Raw genomic sequence first — 27,683 nt, 5'->3', positions numbered from 1 at the left:
TAATACATTTGTAACACTGTTCAATGTCTAAGTCTACCATGACATGTTATGGACACCAGTTACTGAAGACCATGCAACTGTATGCCCACCTGATAGTGCTGAAAGGGTTCACTCTCATGTTAGGGGACAAGTCACAGTGGGCACAATGACAGTTCTGCTTATTCACCTCTTTGTTACACTTGCTTTAATATTTTGGTTTGGCAACCTCAGCATTAAAAGCAACCCATCATAACAACATTGTAAAATATAGTAGTAAAATAATTGGTTTGCAGTAGACATCTGTCACAGAATTGTATTACAAACAGGTTAGAAAGAAGGCGACTCAATTTTGTCAAACAATAGCCATCCTTTTTTTCCCTAAATTTCATTTGTCGCCACTAGACTGGAGATTTAGGTTTCGGTTGGTGAGGAGCAACAGATTTAAGAGCTCTTTAATTCCTAGAGGTATAAGCATTTTTAATTCTTGTACTTGTAAGGATATAGCTAAATGCTCAGTTCTGAATTATTACTTCGTGTACTGAAGGCAATTTTTCTTCTTTGTACTAATCTTGTTTGTATATACGATAATACTGGTTTGTCAGTTACTGTGCCTGTTTACCTTAACGGATCTATGTAACAATGCCTTATACTTTCCTGCTGCAAACAATTTTCCTTGTGGAATAATATAGACTACCTGTGCTTACAGTGATGCTATCCAACTACCTTGTGTGTTTCTTGATAGGTTACCTATGTGTTCACTCAGTGGCAAAGCTATGAGCTTAATACAGTAGACAAGGTTCAATCCCAAGTTGAGTGACCTACTGGATACCAGTTATGTACTACTACATACAATATATAGGTTCCTTCTGGAAAATGACCAAAAAATACAGAAGAATATTCAAAATATTATCAGGCATAAAATGAAGACAAAAGAGGCACAGCAGAAACCATAACACAACCTCTCTTCTGGCTATGAGAAATTCACCTCACTTATGTGAGCTCAATCCAAATTACGATATATATACTGTATTACTCAAATGAAGCAAACAGTATTGTACCGGAGATTCATTCTTAAAGGCGCTTCATCAGAAAGGGATGGCTAAGCATTTATAAGTGAGGCAAAGATTTTCCAAAATTCAAGATTAACACTTAAACTTGCAACTCATTATCGAGTAAGCTACCAAAAGAAATAAATTTATACCAAGAATAAAAGTATTCCATAAAGAGTCCCAGAAAGTCAATGCAGTCCAAGACAGAGTAATTGTAATCGACTTAAGTACTTGGACCAAAACATGAGTGATGTGGAGCAGTGACAAAAGGAGTAAAGTAGTAAACAGCCAGACTGAACATGTTACACCTACAGGGGGTTTAGGACTTTTTTGTGGCATGGCCTCACTGTTGTGCAAAGTTACTACTAGGTGCCATAACCTAAAAAATCATTTCAGATAAGGAAAAATTAATTTATGGGAAGAAAATGTAAACCATTAATTTTATTATTTACTGTACGTGTCTTAAAATATTTCAGATACAAAGGAATTGTACGGTTTGATTTTAAATTCACAATACCCACTGCATTGGTAATAGCTCCATTATTAAATATCAAAAGGAAACTGAAGAGTCATGCACATATTTTTAGTGATTTAATATCAAACACCTGGGTATTACTGTTTTCAAACTCTCTGGGCTCAAATGTCAGTACTAACTATGAACAATAGCAAATGACAGCCATTTTAATAAAGAAGTTTATGCACACTTTCCTGACTTAAACATCTGTTGTATAAGAGTTTAGAGAAGAAAAAAAAAGTAGTTTGAAGAATGCAGCACAAAAGACCATTTCAGCCATGTTACTACAACTGGAGAGTGCAAACTTGAGTAACTGAATAAAATGTTTACATTTAAAAATTAGTTGGGTCTTTATAATGGAAGAGAAATAAATCCCAACAATTCCACCCTTAAAACAATGTGTTGTACACCTCATTGATTTAATGTACTGATTTTTGATTTCAGAATAATTAGAGTTTCACAAGAGCTTTGCTTCTGCGTTCTTCACATTAGAGTGAAAACTTGACTCTGTAGCCAGTGGATCACTGGGATAACAGCTTAAATTTATGCACTCCCTAATATAGAATGTCTGAGTCAGGAGTCAGCTAGACCTTTATTGTCTACACGTGCATCCAATTAAAATGGAATAATCAAGAGAGGTTTATTCACCAATGTTGGCCAACAGTCTTTGGATTAACACAGATACTAAAGAGGGATTTGGGGGCTTGGTTGTCTTAAAGGACTCATAATGACATGCTTTGACAAAACAGTAAACTAATTTACTGAAGCCTTCTAAAACAACTTATTGGAAACAAGAAACAAATGTTTATATTATACAACACTTTTATTTAATAAAGAGGAACTCTTGTTCACAATGGATAACATGCATACACAGAACTCTCAAAATGAGCCCCATAAAATTGCATAGGAATTTATGCATAAATGTATCCTTCAAATGACTGGCATTATCTGAGTTATTAACTTCAACCATGCTCTAAAACATAAGCAGGCAGCTATTAAATCTAACACTCTAACAGGCGGAATTTACACAAACATTTATAAACTGAACAAATACACTGTATCATACATACCAACAGAAACACTGAAAATATTTTTTGGTGAAACACAAAAGAACAAAAATGATGAGACAGGATGCTAACCTTTCAACTGAAATAGCTGGATATTTGAACATCTTAACTGAAAAGCAAGCCTTGATTGTACCAGTAATACAAAGTTAATGCTCAATGTAAAGATATTACTACCACAGGAACAAGGTGACATTCAAACTGAAAATGACTCCCATACAAAATGGAAGATAAACTTTTGCCGAGTGCCAATGAGACCTGTTTGTTCATAAAGTGACTACACTGAGATACGGAATGAAAATCGAGTTTGGATTATAAATGGACACAAGTGCTAAAGTGGTTCAAACTTCAAGAATAGATGGATCTTATCAGGCCACATACCTGTAATCACTACACTGCTCTAGACAGATAGTTAACAATCCTTTATGTTCTCATACGTTCATTCGGAACTGTGAATGTTTCCTCATCCTTATGAAGGTCTGGATTCACTAGTAAGAGTTATAGCTTATAGCAAAGGTCTCTCAATGGTTTGGTTGGAGGCTTGGAAAGGACAGGCTCAAAAGCAGTTCGTGATGACACTTTTTTTTTTTTAAAACCATATAAAGGTCATTCGTCCGAGTACTGCCACAAATCTTAAACAAATTCAAATGATCAATGAAATGTGAGGAAATTAGAAAGTGTTAGTTTAAAGAATTTTTCAGTAATGATCTTTCTTTACAACAAGTCTACAACTCACCAAGTCATGTCTGATCTTAGACTGACTGACTGGTCCATCTTGTAGTCTATCACATGCTCTGTGATCTACTCAATTTCCTTGTTTTTTACCTTCTTGTTGGTGCAGCTGTTACAGCTACTGGGAAGATCGATGCTATGTCTTTTTAACTCCTGTCATTAATACAACACTGTTGCATGTTTCCCACATGTGTTATTCACTTCTAACAGATGATGTAGAGTAGTTTCCACACATGTGGATCTCAACACCAAGGAAGATATAAAGTAGTATAAACCAAATCTCCACCTCTGGTATAAGCCTTCTTCGTTCATGTCTACTTTTTGTTACCTATCTTCAGTTATTTCCACTTCTAACCTTCACTAGCTCAATGAAGTTGCTATAATGTTAGTCTTTATTGTTATAGGCTGCTGGCCAGAATTTGGACTTGGATATTTTTATCCCTCTTATCTTAAACAAAGATTTCATAGCAACTAGACAACTTGCGGGCGGGCACGGTGGCGCAGTGGGTAGCACTGCTGCCTCGCAGTTGGGAGGCCTGGGGACCTGGGTTCACTTCCCGGGTCCTCCCTGCGTGGAGTTTGCATGTTCTCCCCGTGTCTGCGTGGGTTTCCTCCGGGCGCTCCCGTTTCCTCCCACAGTCCAAAGACATGCAGGTTAGGTGGGTTGGCGATTCGAAATTGGCCCTAGTGTGTGCTTGGTGTGTGGGTGTGTTTGTGTGGATGCCTTGTGGTGGGTTGGCACCCTGCCCGGGATTGGTTCCTGCCTTGTGCCCTGTGTTGGCTGGGATTGGCTCCAGCAGACCCCCCATGACCCTGTGTTCGGATTCAGCGGGTTGGATAATGGATGGATGGATAGACAACTTGCATACGCAAATTCTAGAAGAATTCAGCCAACTTCTACAACAAGTAAAAAAGCAAAACTTTTTCTAAGTGCTTTAAATGTCTGCATAAAAGATTGCTCTGTTAAAAAGTTTGATCAGAATTATCTCCACAGGCTATTATGCAAGTTTTTTTTCTGACTCTGAAGGAGATCTGCATAAGTAATTCAAAGGAACACCATGGAAATGATCCTCTATGATTAAAACCCCCTCCCAAATGTTGTGCTATAAAAGGCTCCATTAAGAGCTTTCTTCTAAACTTGTAAATCTCTCAACTAATACACACCGTATTGTATCTGAAAGAAGAAAAAAAGGGAGGCCAATCCTAACTTCAATCAGATGACAATAGAGTCAACTGCTGCCATTACAAGACATTACACACAAGGGTTTATTATGTCAAAAATCTTTCAAATCGCAAGATTTTCTACACAACCCTCTTAAAATTTTAATTATCACCCTTTATGCTGAAATGTCACGCAGGTTTAAGAAGATAATGACAGTCATCCATCAACTGCATCCTGGCAGAGTAATCAGGCTAATCTGTCTCGCTGGAATAAGAGAGGCAGCTACCTGGGGTATGGAGCTCTGTGGCGCTGCAACGGAATAAACTGATTTAAAAGAACAACTTTCATATATCCAGACTGTCCTTCTTAATTAGTACTAGCACTGATTAACACTACAAAGAAAAAAAAAAAAAAAGACCAAATCTCCATGTAAAAAAAGGTTTGGACACTCAGCTCGAATCATTTAATGAGCCTTGTTTGTCGCATAGCATTGTGGGACCACAGATCACCTGCGGATGCAATGAGGTCTACATGGACCATCTTTTGAAATTTATTTCTTATTTTCAAAATAAGAGAATACAATTCTTGTTATTTTCATTAAGACAGTGCGTCACACACCATCCTGTGTGCTGGTTACACTGGGAGCTGTGAAGGTGGATAAGGTGTCAGCCATAAGGTTACACAGTGAAAACCTGGGGATGATCATCCAAGATGCCCTTAGGTCCACACTTACAGGCAGACACCCCCATTGATTCAGACCACAGCTTTTTGTATTGGGCTCCACTCTGAAGATGGATAGCCACTACAAAACACTGATTCTGCTTTCACTTATTCATGTCATTGTTGACATGTTAGTGTGTTTAGGATCAGTGTCAGGCTGGAAGATTAATTTCAAAACAAACCAGAGATTTCTGGAAGAGATAAGGATAGGTTTTAGCCATAAAACCTTTATACTCAACGGGAATTGTACCTAAAACAGTCACATTATCTCAAAGATCATCCACCATATTTCATGGCCAACATACTCAAGGTGTGAGACTTTAACACAGGACTCAACAACAATGCCCTGTTCAAAGTATAGCAAATTCCAACAACTTGAATTTTCTAATACTGTCCTCTCAAACAGAGTGCCTTCTTTATTGCCATAAAAAAGTCCTGCTGACTGGGCTATATAACTTTCATGCCCCAAACAACTGATAAGACCAATAGCCTTTTTGAACTGTCAAAATTTGTACATTTGTTAACTGCTTTCATCATACTCAAGTATAATAAAAATACCCCATCATATTTAAATAAGTAGAATTAAAAGTGCAGATTTTATTGAGTTTAAGTTTCTTAAACATTGAGAGAAAAAAAAAACCTTTATGAGAAATATACATGTTATTTAAGACATCTGCATCTGCTGTGAATGTATTAGAATAATGTTTGATTTCGCATACTTCATTTTTGTAGACATACTTTGACTATCCCTGGTGCTACTTTTTTTACAAGGTTTTTTTGAATAACATTATCAAAGGTACTAATAATATGTGAGCCCACTGTGTAGATGTTTACGTAAAAGAGAATATAAATAGGTATTATACGCATTTATAGAAATATATATTTTATATTTTTAATATATAATATATACAGATACATGCACACAGAATTACACTCATACTTTTGATAATATGAAAAGTGTTTACATATTGTACATAAGCATCTCCATTTGACAGCTCACGCATCAAGTAGGATCAGAACAATCTGGTGATGGCCACATCAGAAACCAAGTGCAACACAAAACAAACTCTTAGGAAAACTGGAGTAGCCAAGCAGACAAAAGGAGATGGTGCAAACTCTACACAGGCAATGCCTGGGCTAGAATGTGAATGTGATCTTTGGGATGTGTGGAGCAGAGGTTTGCATTCCCACGAGACCTGACTCAAGGTTTTGCTCTGCAGGACCAAATTTAGGATTTGTGAATGGATATTTTCTGTTAAACTTTATTCATATGGAGCAGGTGGTCAGAGGGCATATTAACCTCTAAGAAACATGTTTCTTTAACAGTAAATCAAAAAACTATGTTATAAAGTTATACTACTTTCATAATTTATTGTCGATATTCTAATTAATACTATTTCACTGTAAAAGCACATGCAGTCAGAAAATGAGTGTGCATGCATCAGTAAAGTTTTTTTCACCCAATGTATTATTACATGTAATATGGTGCACATTCACAGCAACTTATAAAGACAGATGCATGATAATTATTACTGTTTATCCTCTTGTACATCCTGCTGTTTTAAAAATTCACTTAGGTGATGTGCCTAATTCACATACCTTTTATCAGGGGGGAAAATGGGAATGCAATCCTTTGTTGGATGAAACTTTTCAGGGAAAGCCATAACAGACTGGAATTTGTTGAGAGCAGTCAGAAGCATAATGGAACTATGATGGGAGTAGCTGGGAGTGGGATTGAAAAATCAGTACTGTGCAGACCTCCACTGTGAGTCTGGAATGCTAAACGTTGCACTACTGTAATGGTCTTTATCTGTCTAGATTTAAATGTCTATCTCTGAACACATCTATCTCTCGGTCTTCATAAATTATTTATAACTCTCTCAATATATACATACAAAACTATATGCATCAGAATAGCACATAAACCCACGAACAATCTGCGCACGGTCCTGTTTAATGCTAAAAACAAGAAATCGACAGCCGAAACACGAAACGCAGTTTATAGTATTCCATGCAATTCTTGCTCAGCGGTATACATAGGACAAACGTCAAAAAGAATCTCAACACGTGTACAGGAACATCTCAACGCCGTCAGAAGAAAGGACGCACTATCTTTGATATATGCACATACTAAATCGACAGGACACACATTCAACTGGGACAACGTGAAAGTAAAATTTAAGGCCAGTACTAAAAGTGCCAGAGAGTTGGCCGAGTCTTGGCTATCAGATGAAAACGCCATCAACAGACACTTGGACATAAATCCAGCATATGCCAACTTAAGAAGGACATGTACACAATAATTAAACTATACAAATTGATCGTACTGACTTAGTCACCCCCACCCACCCCCCCACTGAATGTGTTGCTATATATTGCCTTTGATTCTTGTAAGTCTAAGCATTATCCTCTGATGAAGACCCGTGATAGGGGTTGAAAGCTCAGGAATAAAAAAACTATTTTATGATACGTGATTTTTTCTCTCTTCGTGGATCTCCAGCTGCAAATATGCAAACCGTATCACAGACCTTCTCTTCCATTCATATATATATATATATATATATATATATATATATATATATACATACAGTATATATATATATATATATATACATACAGTATATATATATATATATATATATACACACAGTATATATATATATATATATATATACATACAGTATATATATATATACATACAGTATATATATATATATATATATATATATATATATATATATATATATATATATATACACACACATACATACACACACACACACACAGTATATATATATATACAGTATATATATTACAGTATATTATATATATATATTTATATATTAAATAAACCCCTGAATTACATAAGGGTATTTTCATTAAAATGTGAATACAAAAAGAGAGGTGTCAAAAGCTACAGACAAAGCATACTCCATTTTATTTTGTTCTAATACAGTACATGGAAAGCACTGTGTTAGGGCATCTAGTCTCCAGACACAAGGCAGTGCCTTCCTCGTTGGGAAATGCAAGCCCCACAATATGCTGGAATACTTAGGACCGCCAACTTGATAAGACTCGATGGGCCCTCTATCACAGATGTATGATGCAATAACATTCTACTAAGTGAGTCACCTCACATTAACTTTAGGACAATAACATAATGGATAGGCCATTACATGTGAAGTGCTGTTCTAATATTGCTGAGAACACTGATTGATTAGCTTAGGATCGGAGTTACACATTAATCAAGGGCTAGAAAAACAAAGAAATTTCCTCTTGTTATGTATTATTAACCAGTCTCAGTACCAAAATAAGTTCAGTATTATTTTAAAGTTGAAAATTGCGGAATGGTTTTGCTTAAGGTTTCAACCAAGCCCGTGGTCCTTGTGACCCAAAAAACGCAACAAATATCGTTAAATTAGTTTTAACCTTATTTTTTTAAATTGTTCAAACATCAATGGAAAAAAGAAATCAAAATTCAAGGTGGAGAGCATGGTGTTGGGTTTTTCTTAAAAACAACTGTGTGGCTGCCATTTTTATCCTTAAAAACAATTACCACTAGAAATTCAAATAACCTTTGAAGCAAGTAGACATTCTGATCCAACAACATACCGATAGACTTAAGGAGTTCATTTAAAATTAGTGAAGGACTGTAATGTGTATATGCGCAAGAAAAAAAGTAAAGGTTACCTCCATGATGAAAAGAAGGTACTACAGTATAAGAGAGGCAATGTATCTGCTGTGTAGTATTCCTTACCCACTTGATGAAGCCTACACTTCTAAAATTTGTGTCTCCAACTTTTTCTTTTCAGCACTGGAAAAACCTTTCTCCCTCTGACATTTTTACTATCATCAATTTAAAAAAGTTAGGTCCACTTGTGAAAAAATTAAATGACTTAAAGGAAACATCTTTAACTCAATATTTACATTTTATTCATTTAGACAGCAGACTTAAGTTACTGATACAGCTGAATTCCTGTCTTGTGGATGTGCTGCCAGAAGCAGTAGCCAGAATGTGTGCTGGAGAAACAATCTTGAAATCTGTGATTTTATTTAGCTACCTTTTATTCTAAACAGAATCCTAAGGTGGTTTATGACTACTGTAAGACTGTTTTCATATGTGAGCACTGGCAGGTTAAGTGACTCATGCAGAGTCACATCAACAGCGAATGTCATGAACTATATCTGAAAATTATATTTTAAAGTGAATTTCTCCAGTGAATGCCATCCTAAAGTCGCTTACTTCTGCAAATGAAGCACTGGAAAGTGAGGTGACTTGCTCAGAGAATCATCATTGAGAATTGAGCCCTCAAATTTAAGCATTTTCTAGATTGTCTCCCACTATAAACTGCTCCTCAGGAATCTTACAATAATTTCTGTGCATTTTCAGTGTTAACTGACTTGCTTGGATCACCATTAAAGAGGACTTGACCCTTAAACATGTGCTCTAGATCCCTTTGTTAGTTTATGTGGCCCCCTCCATAACAATGTGATGAGGACTCCCCTGTCCAAGTCCTCTTTTAAATTTAAGATCTGTGTTTCTTCCAATACCTTGCTTACTTTAGTATGAAAGATAAACTCCATTTCGAGACGGAGTTCACTATTTGTACAGCAGAGTATTTCCTATTCATATTGTCAGTTCTTTTCAAGTTGTCCCCACTGTGTGTTTTTAAAACATATTTGGCATTTTATGAATTACAGTTTGATATTTTGTTGGACTTTGGTTTGTTATGCAGAGCCCCCTATGATAATGAAGTATGGTAAGTGCACCATGCATTAACAACGATGGAGTATAAGCTACTGGTAAGGGTATGCCGTCTGAGGGTCCAACCACGAAACAAAACCACACAATTTCCCATTCAACCCATTTAATTACTAATGTGACATGAATCTTGGAATGATCTTGATTTACTGCATTTTACTTCTTTGGCTTTTGAGAAACAAACACAAGAACCAATAAATTAAAATCCAGCACATATACAGTACAAAAATTGTTTACCTTATTGAAGAGATTATACTTTAAACGTGAAACACGGCATTGAGTGTGGACTATTGAAGTCTCATTCTTTTTTTCCTGCTGGAAGAGGATTGAATGCTCACTTAGTATTACACTGATAAGTTCCTTTATTATAAAATATAAGAAATCTGAAAGTGTTTCACTTTAACACAAACCCTGAGGCACTGATTTTCACTAATAGATCAGTATAGACTGGCCAGACCCACATGATCATATCGACTAGAATTTGAAGAAAAACAACCTTCTGACATTGAGGGACGACTTAGCATTAATGAGGGCTCAGCAGGACAGAGAGTTGTGCCTTTGTTGATAACATCTGTGTCCAAGAGGGGAGGGGGCCAATGGGGTGGGAGGGCGCCGTTTCAGATAGTGACCATTACTTAATTGATCCTTGGTGATGAGAAGGTGAAGGCCAAAGCAGCCAGAAAGCCTGACTTTTAGCACTTGTACTTGGAACTGGCTGCTCACGTTACATGTTACAGCCCAGCTTCCGAGCAGGCTTACTCATCAATTAAACATTCTTGTGCACATTATTTACAGAGCACAACATGAGGGGAGACTTTCTCATCAAGAACTTCAATTCACACTTGGGAACAAGCTCATTTACTCAGGCTTTTCTCCTGCGCCCTGTAACACAGAAGTCTTGAGCAGACTTTTAATTTATTGAACATGTGTCTACACCAGTGTACGGCTCAAGCAAGTCTGAAATATTGAGGCAATGTTTTGAGTTTGTAAAAGCAGAGAAACTGCCAGCTAAGTCTGTTATCACTCGGCAAGAGGCCTCAGCTCACAAAACAGCTGCACATTCTAAAAACGTAGTGGGATTTTAGTCAGAAGAGACAAGAGGCTTCATTAAAACATACAATAAATAATTCATTAGTTTGGGGGGAAAAAGTCCCTAGTATGAACACTTAAACTGTTGTGTTTGCTCTTTGATTTTGAATATTGTTTTATTTAACACCTTTCTAAATAACTACCATTCATAAAAGATTTTAAACACAGTATTACAAGAGATTTGTACAATTGGAATACAATCCAAGTGACAAAGAGGTGAGGATTAGTTCTGTAGCCACATCATCTCCTATGTGATGATGGCAATACAATAAATATTTTTTTATATTTAGCACCTTCCACAGTACAATATGGTATAAAAAATGTTAAAATACAAAATCATATTTTTAATACTTTTTTTAATTACAGCTCATCTTAGGATGAGAACTACAGTAGCCACCTTAATCTATATACCCATGGAAATTGAAATAGGCAACTTGGACAATGAATAAATTATTAATGTACTGTATATAACATTTCTTTAGATTTTTGTTTTTCCATATTGACCAACATCCTTAATAATTTTTTATGTATCTGCAGTTTGAGCTCAGGCAGTGAAAGTGACTCACCCTGAGTCACAGAAGGCTGGGATCTGAACCTGCAACTGATTCTTTTTAGGGTAAGTTTCCAGCTTCAGTTTTCTGGACAGCACCTTCTACCCAGTCATCCTTTGTGTTATACAGTTGTCTTCCACTTGTGAGAATTATTACAAAACACATAGTCCATCCATCATGTTAACATATATAATTTAAGTTTACATTCGCAGGATTATGGAAACACACAGGAAGCAGCAGTGGAGTGTGACACAGTCTGAAACACAATGGACCAGTTTAGATTCACCAATCAAACAAAGAGCATGTCTTTGAAATGCAAACAATAAGGAGAAGGATCTACAGAAAAACCACATGTGGACACAAGGAGCACTTGAAAGTTCTGCAGAGACAGAAATCAGACTTAAATTCAAACTTATCAAACCCAATCTCCTGGAGTGGAGAGTCAGCAACACTATTCACTGTGTTACCAAACAGCCCTCACAGCACATCATCCTCATACTTTATTACAAAATATCCCAGTTTTTTCAATGATGAACTACACTGCAGAACATTATATTCTAGAAATCATTATACAATACTCTCATACTTGCTTGCATGCTTGGGGAGTGTGGGGGTCCTATTACAGCAACATCAGGTACAAGGCACCCACTCACTCAGGGTCAATTTGAAATTGTCAGTTAGCCTAACCTTTGTGTTTTTGTTAATGTGGGAGGAATATCCATAGAAACAAGAGAAAGATGTATAGACTGTACAAGGATGGCAACCATGTGCAGGATTTGAACCAAGGACGCTAGATCTGTGAGGTAGCAGGGCTAACCACTGTACCGTCCACTTCTATAAATCAGCTTTATGTTATACTGTACCTTATATTGTGAACCAAGTTTAAATGCACATGCACTTATTGTATGGTTGCCTACCCAATCATTCAGATCATTTGTGATTACACTTGGTGAATGTGGGAAGAAGAACAAGAAGGGTCTAGCCGAGTGCTGAGATTTAGGAGTTCCGTTGAGCAAAGAATCAGATTGCATGTATATGTTACATGATTTACATAGCTAAAGCACTAAAGACGGTTTGGCTGAGGCCCATACCACTCCATGACAGTCATCATTACTCCTGAGTAAAATAACCCTCCTACAAACAATCTTATCCGTAGTGTAAGGATGCTTTAGGAAAACGACACGTGAGGTAGCACTGAGATGGGTATGCGTAGAGAAAGATGTAAATGACAGGATGTGTTGCGTAATATGACTGATGTATATGTTACAAAGTCTGGTAAACGTCATCAGATATGTGCAATTTGATCATCCCATCAAAGCAGCAGAACCCTGGAGTTCTACAGCTATGTTGAAATGTCAAAAAAACAAGGATAATATAATGTATTTATATTATTAAATCAGATCATCACATCCATTGTGGAAAATCAGAAGAGAAAATAGTTGATCTGATTTAGAATGCCTACTACAAAGAAAAACCTTTAGTAAACTTTATCTTTTAAAAGTAGGACTTTGTTAATCACTATTGGGAAAAGCACCAAAAAAAATGAATTGCTTTTAATAAAACTACAATACTTGTACAGTCATTTTTACAGATTCTAAAATATTCAAAAAAGTGTACAACTATAATAGAGGTAGAAGCTTTTGAAAAGATTTACCCCAGTTAGACTGTGTGTTCAAACCTCTGCATCACCACGTTGGACATACTGCCACCCAACTATAAAGGTCATTGAGTGGCTCCCTAAATATCTGAAGATGGCAGCTCTGTATGAGGCAGGGAAACGAAAGGGAGTGTTAAGGGAATAAACTCAGATAAACCTGTGAAAGTCCATATCCAGAGCTAATGCACAAACTTTAACATTTGTCAAGGGCAATGAATGAGGCCTCAAGTAATCATGTGTCTGCATGGTGAACAGTCTAGGGCATTGTGTTTCAAAAAGATAAAAAGTTTTCAAATGTGTGTCCACCGTATTCTGGTATCACAGAAACACTTATCTTGCCAAATCCAGAGTTTGTACTTGTGGTTACTGGCTGGCCCTCCCTGCCATTTACGTTTCCCTTCACCCCTCACCTTTTCAACACCAACCAGACCACTACCTCCCAAAATTCTTAATGTTTTCAGCTTACTTACTTGGCATCCTGACACCCCTGCTTCTCTGTTGTATGCAGAAAATGTTCCTCGTTCAGATGATTTACCTGCAGAGAAAACAAAAGAAAAACTTAGCGTTAAGAAATAAAAAAATACCTCTAACAAGACACAAGGGCGTCCGTTAGTTTAATAGTGAAAACCTGGAGGGCAACTGATAACAAGGGTCACAAAATAATAGTTGTAGGTTGGAATTTATTAGTACCATTAGTACAGTATAGACAAAAATGAAGCATACAAGTTATAGGTAGGGGGCTTGCAGGCAGGTGGGCATCTGTCAGCAGGCTATGTATAAAACTGCATTCCTTTCTAATGATTAAATTAAGCTCAGTTTGAATAAACAAAAAGAAAAAATGAACTTAATAACAAGCTAAAGAAAAAAAAATCTGTGCTTTGTGATGACAAGAGGCAAACAATTTCCAAACATCATTGTGGTCAAGGAGACAACATACTGCAATTCAAATATATGGCAGTAGGGGATAATCACTCAAACAAAATGTTCCTTCCTACTTGGCAGAACCTTTGCAATGCTAATCACCACAGTAAAAATTGCCAAAGAGTTCTGTCAGTCACAGGCCAGCCACATGCTGGCCCAAGTGTCACTATGTTTCTGATGAAGTCCCAGATACCCAAAGTGCACAGTGTGCAAGAAGATGCAGGCAACCATGAATAAAGCTACTGCTCCTGGAAGGCGATGTCAGATCCCCGCCCCACTTGTAGACAAAATCATGTACACAAAATGATAAACAACCAAGACCTAAAAATCCCTGGCAGGATTCATACAAATACAACAGGAAAGTGTTAAAAGGCAGAGAACATCGATCCTCATTTCTATGCTGGAGTGTTGGGCTGAAACATGCACATGAACAAATGGTGATATTGTGTGCCATTACTTTCATTTTTGCCTTTAGAGGTAACAGGACATAAACCTTTTAAAAATTACTAAACAAACAAAAAAAAAACCAAACAAACCAACAACTCTAAATTAGCACAACCTCCCTAATGTTGGGTGTGTTCATAAGAAATGGAACGGTTTACTACATGTGGTAGATGTTTTGTGAAAAAGAGTAACTTTGACCCTTCGCTTCCCATTAGGGGGTGAACTCTTGGCGTGGGTTGATGTGGCATGCACAACTTCATATTCTTCTAATCATTTTTGCTGGAGATACCTATTGGTTTGCTCTTCACCATAAGCGGGTAATTTCCTGCACAAACTTAAGTCCAAAATGGCCTAGAAATTGGGGGTTTTCAGGTCTAGAATGACAGAAAAGGGGGTGGGGTGTTGGTGGGGAACCCAAACAGATTGACGTGTTGCATAGTGAGACATCAAGACGAGCCAAACGTTACATCAAATGTGGGGTTTTTCTTGTACTGGCGAGTCGGGAAGTGCTTGATTTAAAAAAAGAAAAAAACTTAAGTGATTTCAAAGCATTCATAAATAATTCTTATGAGTACAAAACAAAATAACCTTAGAGAGTCATCAAGACTTTCCTCTGACCACACTGTTAGGTAAGTCTATGGATAAGAATAGCAAATTAAACCATTTCTGGGGCCCCAAAGTTGAAAATAGTATCCTTATACAATAAATAAATGAATGAATGAATGAAATGGTTAGTAAACTGAAATCTGAAATTGGTGTTACCAGAAAAGTGGGGAGGATCAATAACAGGCTTAAAATTGAATGTAGTTTACAAAAATGAACATGGTTAAACTATGATTAAAAAAATCAGCCTGATAACTTTAAGGTATATTCCCAAGCAACATATAACAAAGCTATGCAACTTGCAAAAAACAATGCAGTAAATATGTAGAGAGTATTAAACATACACCAGAAACTCCAATTTGAACTATCAGCGTAACAAATACAGATTTGAAGGCTGATGCAGATATCTCTGTGTTTATAACTGTATTAGTACATTCATTTTTATGATATTTCTGCAAGCAAGCACATGTGACATTTCCTATTTCCATTTCTCGGCATGCTAAGTATTTTTGTTTTTTTTACTTATCAACACCCATTTATACAAATTGCTATGCATGTGCTACTAGGTCTACAGTAACTTCAAGGGAAATTGTTCTTGATACGGAAAAACAAGCAAAACTAATTCCAAAAGACAACAGAGTGTTTACTCACAATATGTATAATGAAGTAGTTTCTGCTTAAATATGCTATTTAGTTCAGCAAGGAGTTTTGTAAGCATGCAAGTATGCATACAACCACCATTCAAGTATACCTTAGAGGCATGCAAGAGATCTTTCCTTTGCACTTACAGCACTTAAGTGCTGTTCACTTGTCCAACATCACTTGTCCTTCGTTCCCCACACACACACACACACACACACACACACAAACACACACAAAAACATATTCAAACATACATATTAGCATCAAATTAACACATACAAATAGTTTATTTTTTTTTCTTTTGAAGGCATACTTCAATACAGTGCTATGATAATTCCTACATAGCACTGTCTGCGAATACTTATTCATTTATGCAATGTTTTTTTATCATAGGGTCACAAAATGGACATAAACACACAGTTACATGCTGACAAGAAGGTCAGAAATCCACCAAAGTTCTCACATCATGCAGAAAAGAAAATCTTTGACTGTTTTGCACGTTGGTAAACATGTGGAGAACCATTTCCCAGATAACAGTTTTGGCGGCTGTCTCACAAGCTCCCATGGTGAAATTTTGAAGACCACGGTTAAGTGTCTGCCTGCAGATTCCATTGGCACTTTAAATCAGACCACACTGCTATATTCCTACAGACTCTGCTGTCTATTAAAGCTCTTTTGCCACACTTAACACTGATATCCATAAAATACTTTTAAAGCAAGTGTCCTGGTAAAAATTTTACCGAAATTGATACACAAATGAATGCTTAATTCACTCCTTGTCGTAAGACGTCCTGGGGCCTCATGTATAAACGGTGCGTACGCACAGAAATGTTGCGTACGAACCTTTCCACGCTCAAATCGCGATGTATAAAACCTAAACTTGGCGTAAAGCCACGCACATTTCCACGGTAACTCATTCCTTGGCGTACGCAATTTCTCCGCCCGGTTTTGCAGACTGGCGGCACCCAGCGTCAAAGCAGTGCTACTGTTCCTGTGTGATCACCCTTTCATTCTTAGATCCACATCCACGGCGGCGGCTTTATAAATACACTGAAATTAACTGCCATATTGTTTATTAGTGTAATGCATCTGATTGTAATTAACCTGCTAGAATATAATGGGCCAGGGAATAGCCATAGTATTCCAAATACCAGAACTGCTTTAGCGTTGTTACGCTCACTGCATCTTGTTCTTCTTTTTGCTGTTCCCGTTAAGGGTTGCCACTGCGGATCATCTTTTTCCACATTACTCTCACTGCACCACTCGGAGTATTTATATCACTGTATCTGAGTGTGAATCACAGCAGCAGATGACCGGAAAGAGAAATATCGGTATACAGTTTCAAGTACACACGATCTCAACCACGGCAAAAAGCGTCAAAGCCTTTCCTGTACGGACCACGCGTTTCAGAAACAGTTTCATCCCAAGAATTATAAGCGCACTCAATCACCTCACTGTAAACTTGCACTACAGTTATAATATTGCACAACCTGCGCTACTTTATAAAGCGCGTATGATGACAATATCATTTTTAAGATGAAATGCAGCAAAATATGTTGCTTATAGTATACAGATAAAACTTTAACTTCATTTAAATAATCTGTATTGCTAATAATTAAACATGTGAGGACACGGTGCCGCAGCGTATAGCTAGTTCAAGGATAGCTCCTGCCTTGCGCTGTATTCTTGCTGGTGCTGACGCGACACTGGAAGGATAGACGGATAGAATAATTAAACATGTACTACGAAGATATTTCAATGTTCCTTAAAAGTTTTGAAGAATCGGCGTTCTAAGCTTACAAATGGCTTAACGTCTATTACAGAGCTGATTGTGTGGCGATTGGAGAAAGAAAAGTATGGACAGGAATTGGAGGTTAGTACGTTTGAAAGAGACAGTACTTCTGTAATAAATTATTTCATCGAAGGTCACACATGGTGCAGCAAGCCTCTTGCGTGAGATATGAACAAGCACTGTGCCACCGTGTTCCCATGTTTCATAACATGCTTTCATTCCTATCATCATGAAAATGATATCACGTATACATCTCAGTATTTTAATTATTCAGAGAGCTGTAATATCTCGAATGTAATGGATTCTGTGTCCTGTCGGAGAAAGAGAAAGAACGGAAGCACGTAGTGATTCACACACATAGAGCACATAGAAGATCAAACACAGAAAAAAGCATTTAACATGCTACTTGAGAAACTAGTAAAATAAACGATTTTAAGATGAAGTTTATGATGTTCTACTTTAATGGCAAAATAAACTACGTGATTAAAGTGGAAAATTCGAGATTAAAGTTGACATTTCGTGCTTTTTTCCCACTGTGTGCCTATGTTTTTTCTCTGTACCCTAATAAGCTTTCATATGACACTCAGACGGTGGGCTACAACTCGCCTTTTCACAGCGACTTTGATATGTGATTTCTTTTTTATTTCGGGCACTGTGAGACTTTGTGAATTTGATCTTTCGAGTTTTTCCGACACTCTGTCACTCGATCAACTTCCTTTTGTTGCTTATACCACTGTTTAAACCAACAAATAGTACGTTTTTCCTTTGCCTCCACTTGGTATTCGCTGAAATTCTTATATTTTCCCCTGTGCTTTTCCCATTGTCTTTTCACAGAAGGCTATTTATATTGATTTGCATATTCAAAGAGGCGTAATTCTGGGAGGAGTTGGGGCGGGACAGAAGGCGCGTGCACGTGCGTTACTTTTCACGCAAATCGGGATTTATGTAGTGGAAGAACGTGAAAGTATGCGTGCGCACAGATTCCTGCATCTGGATTTTTCTGTGCGTACGCACAATCACGCTTTTGTGCTTACGCCATGTTATAGTGTGAGTTCTACGCACGGCGTTATACATGAGGCCCCTGGTGATTGCGTGGTACACACTGAGACTGAAAGTGTTCTTATCTACAGAGTGCAATGCCTTGTCTTTGTGATCTGCTAGCAGATACAGATTGTGTGTATTTTTTTTCTCTCTTTACCAAATTACAAGACTTGTTTATGACATATAGACCAAGCTATTGTCTTATAAGGAATTCTATGCTTAAGTATCAATATTATGTGACTATTTGTTTCTCATAATTGTTTTGTTTGCTGGGCATCATTTATAGACCCTTTTTTTGCATTTTTTTTTACTCTCAGTCCCATATATATTATATTATATATATATATATATATATTATATATATATATATATATACATATATATACATACACACACACACACACACACACACACACACACGTGTACTACCTGTACCTGTGCATACTAAACTACTTTTGCTTACAACTGTAAATATGGATGCATTTTGTAGATGCTTTATGTTGTTTTACTTTTACTTCAGCATTGTATTGCTGCATATCATACTATGCTGTATTCCTAACTGGTGTATATTGCATAGTCTTATAAAAGGGAGGTGCTTTATAAGATTAAACTGAGTACATTCAAATGCAAAAACATTCAGACCTGTGTTTTCACTGCTGCATGATTACAAATAATATTTGTGCTTTTCTAGTCTGTAATTTTATTGCAAAATAATACATATGTTCAAAGAAAAACCTGAATTGTTAGAAGCTATCTTAAAAGTCAAAAACTAAAGTCTGCAAAAATACTCAACCCCCACATTTTAGTGCTGGGTCAAGTCATCTTTCCCACAATTACATATTTAAGCCTTCTAGCAGGATTCATCTTCCAATTCTTGATCACAGTGTAAAAATGTTTAGATAGAAAATCGATTAATGATCTGCTTATACTTTTTAACCTTGTGTCCATGAAAAACTTCTGAAAAAAGTAGCTAAGAAAATACTTTAATGGATCTTAACATAAACATCACATCTTGTGGTAATTCACAAAACCACATATGGGGTTCTGTGTGATTTTCCAGTCATTACGCTCTCAAGCCAAATGCAGCCCATACACAAAGGGCATCTCCTACTCTGACATGCTAAGGACATTACATGTAAACACCTATGTCTTCAAACATTCCAAAAGCATCAGTAAAGCTGACCCAGCAGAATTCAACCCATTTTATACTGTTCTGTGTTGAGAAGGGCATCTAGCATAAGTTAAGGGGATTCAAGATGTACTATAGGATGCCTTTCTTTACACAAAGGTTTATGGAAAGCTGGGACAAGCTACTGAGAAATAAACTTGAAGTGAAAAATCTGAGAAAATCTAGAGATATGAGAAGCCTGTGGCCACTGGCTAACCAAAAATGCTTGATGGACTGAGCGGTCTCTCATTTGTCAAACTGTTTACCTGATATATGCACATCACTTTTTCACAAAAAAAACGAATTAGTAGAAATCTTAAAAGTCAAAAACTGAAATCTGCATAAATATTCAAACCCCCCATCTTAATAATGGGCTGAGTCACCTTTCTCACAATTATGCCTTCTAAGGTACTGGGGGTATCTCCCAGCTTGTGATTTCTGAACACTAACCTCCTTTGAATGTCCTCACTCTTTATTTCCATACTTTTCTTATAGATTCACCGTATGATCAAATTTTCTGGAGCTTTTACCCCAAAAATGTGATACTGACTTTAGTGATGCAAAGGAAGATGCCTTTGGAAAGGCTTTGTTATAGTGCTTAGACGCCAGCACTCCAATGGCTGTAATGTCTTTCAGTTTTTGACTTTGCTTAGGTTACCTACTGACAAATTGCTAAACGGGTGTCTGGAATAAAAATACAGGCTGGAACAAGACTTGGTAGACAACATAGTCCAACAACATTTAAAACTTTGAAAGCTTCTGAATACTATTCCAAGGCACTTGCTATTTTAAAGTTGTGCCTTTCCTGTCTATGTACAAAGAGTGATGAAAAGGTTTTGAGCCTGAACTATTCATAGAAATTTCCGTAAAAACTAAACAACTTTTAACTCAATTCCTGTGAACACTAACATACTTTCAAAAACATTTACAAAGCTTTTCTATGCCACTTAAGCAAGAAAGTCCGCCCTGAAACCGACTTGACATCTTCATTACTGGCATAGTAGGTCCCTGAAAGGAAGTCCATCAGATCAGAGAATGGGACGTACTCACTTGGGGCCAGACAGGTCTGAGAGGCAAGAGAAATGTGGTATTTCTTAAAATCCAAAGTTCTGTAGAGCAGCATTTGCGACCCATGCAGAATGAACAGGGGCAAAGTAGTGCTTTTCCCTGACTGTTGCAAATGACAAATAAAATCAGTTTAAATCTTGCTGATTATGTGGGAGTTTTGAGACAGGTAATCAATAGACACTACTTCCAACATCTCAAAAATTGTGGACATGACCTTACTAGCACTGGCTTAGACCTTTAATTTCTTTGCACTGGAGAATCACCACATTTCCATTGCTTCTATTGTTGTCTGGATTCTTGGGCATAATGATGTATCCAAATTATACCACCAGTTAAAAACAATTTCTTCTGTCACCCATGTTACACCTTCAATGGACATCCAATGAAAACAGAATTCTGCAGTCCATCTCTATTATGTCATATGAAGGTGAAAGTTCCTGATACATGTTGATTAGGCCAGAATACATTCCTGAAGGGAAATTTTTGAACAGTTTTATAAATCACAGATTGTGAGATACTAGATTATGTGGTTGTTGGCTTCAATGTCAACTTCATTGTAAAACAAGAAAGGAGATAAATGACATATTTCTCAAAAAATGGAAATTTATGTTTATATGTGGAAGTTTTTAGCTACTTACAAAAACAGCACAGTAAAACAACAACTTTACGTTCAGGCTCAGAACTTCTGACCACTCCTCATATTTTAATGTAGTGTATTTGAACACAGGTCAGGTCAGATCAGATCAGGTTGGGGGGCATGCACTGGTATAGCTGCACCCACCACATGATGAAATAGCACTGGATCCCAGTTGGCAAACCCTCCTCCTCCCCCTCCTCTAAACCCCCCCCCCCCACCACCACCACCACCACCACCTTCTGGAAATGACCATCTATCTGCGACTTCCACGTGTTACAAAGGCGTCCCCTTGGCTTGGTCCAGCCGCTTGGGTCCTCAACAATGAAGATCCTGCAAGCTGGATTGACCATGGGGAATTGCGCCACGTGGCTGTAGCATCGTAACTGACATTCTCTCACAATACAGGCAATGTACCTCATTCGGGACTCCATGAGCAATCGCTCGTCAAACCAGTGGTACCAAAAGAGTCTCCAAAGAAACACATTACCAAAAGAGTTCAGTCTTCATCTCAGGTCACTGGATAGCATCCATGTCTCGCAGCCATATAGCAAAACAGGGAGCACCAGGACTCGAAAGACTTGAACCTTCATCCTTTTGCAAATATATCAGGAGAACCACACACCCCTTTTCCAGTGCCCTCATGACCCAACCCCCATGCTCTCACTCTCCATCTACTGACATTAAAGGAAGAGTCACCAGAGACATGTCACTGCCGAGGTAAGTAAACCTCTTGGTGAGGTTGACATTCCCTCAGCAGACAGACACACTTCCGATGGCTGTGCCTAAGAGTTTGCTAAAGGCCTGGAACATCTTTGGACATAGCCAGAATCTTTTATGATTTTGATAGCAATTAATACTTCTTTAATCACAATAACATTAAATTGATTTAAAAATACAGCCAAGACATTCCTAGGTTTATGGCCAGTGCTGCTTGAAATAACGGATTTTTAATTTATTATTTGTGCATGAATGCACCACCCCATTTTCTGATTCCATTTCTTTAGCGTCCTAATGGTCAACTCCTTTTAGTTTATCCCTAATTAATCACTTTTAATGCTGACTGGTTGTTAGAGAAACTTTGGAATTGCATGAGCACTGATGAAGTCCATTATTCTATTCACATGGGTTGCAAGGTACTGGAATTCCTAAACTTCAGTTCAGGGTTCAAAAATGGCCAAACTGAAAGAGCTTTCTTAAACAAATCTAATTTTTTTTTTTTTTTTGTAGAATGAAGGTTATTCCATGTAACAGACTGGCAAACCATAAACCATGGATGGATATTTTTTTCAAAATATATAATCCCAGTCATATTAAGTGATTAATTTTGGACTGAACAGAACCCTCTTGCCTTACTCCCAAGGCTTATTAAGACCCAGGGAGGCCTCTCACATTTAAAAAACAAACAAAAAAAAAAAAAACAAGTCTGCATGAGAATAGAAATCAGGAAAGGTGGTTTAACTGACAACACCATTTCCTTTCTGGTTTTGCAGAATTGTATAAAATGATATAACATTTCTAGGTTACTTGTTTTGACAAAGGAACTCTCATTTAAGTTGTGGGCTAACAACTACACATTTTCTACTACCGCAGCATGATGTTACATCTGTTTGATAACGTAGATAGTCACCTGGCAATGAAAATGTATACATTTGAAATGAAAGAAAAAAAAAAAAAAAGCACCACACTTACCACTATCACCCCCCTCCCCCAAAAGGATTTGATAGATTTGTTTGTAATCGACACTCTGCTGTGCTTCTAAATTAAGGTTTTCTATTTTTATGTAATTTATTGCTCAAGTTGAGAAGTGAAACACTATAAAGTGTTCACCAGTAATGGAGCCCAGACGCAGGGCAGCTTCCCATTACTCTTTCCCTCTAGAGCATTACAGAGCCACACAAATCAGTATGATGTGCTAAGGGACTGCGCTCTAATGTACGACGCAGCTGAAACTGAGGGGGTGGGGAGGGAAAGAAAAAAAAATCCCTCTGGAATTCAACTGTAAACAAGCATTTAACTGTTTTAACGCAGTTACATGCATGAACAAACAGCGTGAACAGTACAGCCTTAATAAATAAAGGTCTACCGTTCGAGTTTATTTCTCTTCAGAGACTCTTCAAAGTGACACTGCTTGCTCTGGGGCCTTTAGTACGTCCTCCTCCCCCTTTTATATTGGCACACACTAGGGTGTAACCATTAACACTCAAAAATGTCCAGGGACCACACGTTGGCTATGCAATAATAATTCTAAAGGTACATTTTTTTTTTCCTGTGTGACGCTAATCTGTCATTAAGAGGCTGACGGGGCACCTTAACACTATAATCAATGCTTGTGTGTACTGGAACAGCTTGCTCTGCCTCGTCCCACAGGGACTGCCTGAGAAACTCAATAGCCGCTGTACAGACAATTTGGTTGACCCATGCAATGTTATTTCCCCCACTTTCATCTATTGCTGCCTTTTCATGGGTTTCACCTCAAAACTGCTATATGAAGTCTATGACTAAAGACTCCTCTGGATTAAAAGACAAGACAGACCTTAAGGGACACTGGCCCAGAACTACATGAGGCTTGGGATGGCAGAGTCTGAGAAATATGACCACAAAGTGGTTGTAGCCTTAAAATCAGGATGTCAAAATTTTAAAATACCCTCATTTTGAACAACGCAGTGAAACCTAGAATACCCTAACTAATTTTCTTGTGTGCTCCCTACCCAGTAAAACAGACATCCATTAGTGAACCGGTTTAATTAAATTCAGGGGGTACAGAGAGGTTACTGCTGCCATGACAGACCCTTAGAAAAGACACCAGTCTGTCACAGGCAGAATGAATTCATAATGGTCTAATTTAGAGTTATCAATCATCCTGACCTGATCCTGACTTTCATGTCTTTGGAATGGGAAAGGAAAACCCACTCAGGCAAGAAGAGCACATGCAAAGAGCACACAGGCACTGACAAGGCTGGGATTCTGAGCTAGTCAATGGACTGGAAAACACTAATCACTACGACACTGTGCAGCTCACTATATAAACACTGAACCTTCACACTCACTGGTGTACAACTGATGAATACTAAATCACAAATGCAAAGCAAAAATACAAGGCATGAAAATATGTGACAACTGAGGAGCGGTACTGGCATCCCTCATTTGCTTGAGATGAAGTAATTTACCAAGGATCACCAGAATAAGGACCATGGCGAAAGGTGGAAATGTTATCCATGAAAAAGCAGAATCTCTACACAGCCATCTTACAGGTGTTCACAAATTATATAACAGCAGAGAGATGAACACTGTTATTTATTATTTTCATATAAAAAATGTAAATACTCGTGTGCATGTTGGTAAGCATTAGTAGAACATCTCTCTCCTCCATGGTCAAGTGGTAAAAGTTCAACAATTAATGGACACATACTGCCAGGTTCCATTTTTATCAACCAGTTTCAATCTACTTTGGTTTCATGTCTGTGTAAACACATTTGTTTCTTTAAGTGTACTCATCATGTACTTAGTAATTTGTAAAGTTTGTATTTCTGTCTACCTGAGATCTTGTCAAAGTGTTCTGCACCTGCACTGAGTGAAAAGTGCTATACGAAAAAATAAACTGAAATGAATAAGTACGCATACCCCCAAACACAACGTCAATTACTGCATTCTTTAGCGATTCAGAAGGAACAGCACCTCCAGAGTGCTTAAATAGCCTATATATTATATATGCTATAAAACATTAACATTCTTGTAAAATAAACTGATCTTAACAAGTGGAGGCCTAGCATCTATTTTCTGTATTCTTCTTGGCAGAATATTTTACACCTACATTTGATGGTTTTTAAAAGCAGTTAGATTCAGTGTGTAGGAGCCAAGCACTAAAGTGCAAAGTCAAAGCACAAACCTCAATCTTTGACTTAGTGTGACCCTGAGAAACACACTTAACCTAGCAGTTTAAACTACAGAAATATGGAAACTGTGTTATGTTCAACATCATTTATGACCTTTGCTTTGAAAGACACCAACCATTAAATAAACCAACTAGCTCAGAGCATATCAACAATCTAATGCTACAATCATAAAAATACTGAACTTTTGTACTATGCTAATAAATGATGTTTCGGTGGTCTTCACTTTAAGGCACTACATAAATTCACCAATGTGTTGCTTCAATCTTCACCTCTAATTCTTTGTGCAACTCATAGAATATCAATTTAACCTGATCATGCTAAAGTAACAAATAAAACTTTTATTCAGTCTATAAAGGGTCCCAAGTGGTTTTTTTGTTATGAAAGGTACTATACTAAATTATAAATTTGCTCTTCCATTTATATTTCTTATTTACTTTGTGACCAACAGCAAGTCAATACAGCCCACTAATGTTGCAGTCAGGAACATAAGAAAACCTGCACCATGCCGAAAACGTGACATGGATTGGTCATCCTAGAGAAAGGTGCTACATAAAAGCCAAATATGTCAGTTTGACATGTAGGACTCTAAGCATGTCAAATTAAACTACTGATTCCAGAACTGTAGAAATAAGTAATTTGTACTATGCATGTCAAAAGGTTTGGGATGGTCTTCATGATGTATGGCATCACATAAAAAAACATTTTCTAATTCTATCCTTTCACTATGGAAGGCTACAAACACACACACAAAAAAAAAAACCAACTAATTTGTCACTTCAATTTCCAAACATTTTGCTCTATACTGTTATATACTGTATCTGTTGACACTGTGCTGATCCAGTAAAAATTACTTAGATATATTTTAAAAATTGGAGCACATGCAAGTTATGAGCTCAAGGCTAAAACAAACCTGAAATCTAATGTTTAATTTTGAAACTACAACCCACTTTAAAGTGGTTGCGTGACCCAGTTAACCTGCCAATGCCACAACCACAGAAATATACGAAACAATGTACCACACGTGATATTTGCAAATGGATACTCATCACTATGAGAAGTTCTATATAAATGCATACACTTTAAGTGGGCTCAGTTTATTCCCTAACACTGACCAAGTCACCTAACTTGCTAATGCTGCCACTGCTGGAATGTAGAAACAAGTGCACTACATTTGTTAAGAGCCCTGCTGTGACCCTCAGTAAGTCAATCATTCATCACAGCTTTAGAAATATGGAAACAACTGTACAATGCACTTGTGATCCTCGGGTCACTTTGAGTCAAGGCATCAGCAAAAACAAACAAGTCAAATGCAGGCCATCCTGGCAACACAATTAAAATAATTAAAATGTAGTAGAGGTTACATGGTAAATGCTTAATATTTATCTATTATTTTATTCAAATTGCAAAGCCTGTCAAGTTTCTACTTCTATTTATGTGCATGCCTGTTCTGCTACAGTGCCCTCATGGCATAAAAGTGGGGTCAAGCACCGTGCCATCAATATAGCACAAGCATACACTGCTAGGGGGGAAGCGACAGTAATCCAAGAGAGCATTTGTGCTCTGGCTGCAATTTGTTTAAGTGTTATTAGACAGCGCTTGTGCCAAGCATGCTGCTGGCTACGCGAAGGATGTTTAAGCATCCAGTGCCAATAAATGCAGCTGCTAGGTTACAGCAACCTCCTCCTGCTCACTACATGCCAAATTATTCATTCAGCTATGAACGATGAGGCAGCAGGCCTAAGGAAATGCAAAGCCGCAGTCCAAGTGGAGATAAACTTCAGCATCCTTTATAGAGGTCAGTGATTAGCAGGACCCAAGTTGTAATCGCTATTCAAACTGAGCCTCTATCTCATCATATTCTCCATCTTGCCTCGGTCTTGTCTCAAAGTGACAGGCCTTCCCCGAGCCAGTGAGCTATACAATCAATAGCCTCTCCTCCACTAAAACCCTGTTTTTTTGGTCAGGCAAAACAGAACATGTATTATGATATATAAACATGGCAAGCCTATAAATGTAATAAACTTTCAATTAACCGATTTATTTTATATATAGCAATTAATAACCTGCATCATCGCATAGTGCTTTAAAGAGAAAACAGTTTTATTTTAGTACAAACATCTAGAAATATATACATATACTTATATGTATAAGTATGTGTGTATGAGGAGATCAAAACAAGACTACCTGCTCAGTCA

The 27,683-nt window shown here is 37.4% G+C and overlaps 1 protein-coding gene across 6 annotated transcripts in view; it reads right to left on the bottom strand.

The window, feature by feature from the left end:
• The window catches only part of tcf12 (transcription factor 12), a 292,398-nt gene that overhangs the window by 81,205 nt on the left and 183,510 nt on the right, over positions 1-27,683 (bottom strand). For all 6 annotated transcript variants that reach the window (XM_028823605.2, XM_051920482.1, XM_051920485.1 and 3 more), the window contains one exon: positions 13,750-13,814. In XM_028823605.2, the coding sequence (XP_028679438.1) occupies positions 13,750-13,814 (65 nt within the window). The remainder of the gene's footprint in view (positions 1-13,749; positions 13,815-27,683) is intronic.

Source organism: Erpetoichthys calabaricus, chromosome 17 (genome assembly GCF_900747795.2).
Source record: "Erpetoichthys calabaricus chromosome 17, fErpCal1.3, whole genome shotgun sequence".
Taxonomy (NCBI): Eukaryota; Metazoa; Chordata; class Cladistia; order Polypteriformes; family Polypteridae; genus Erpetoichthys; species Erpetoichthys calabaricus.
This window is presented reverse-complemented; position numbering and strand designations above follow the sequence as displayed.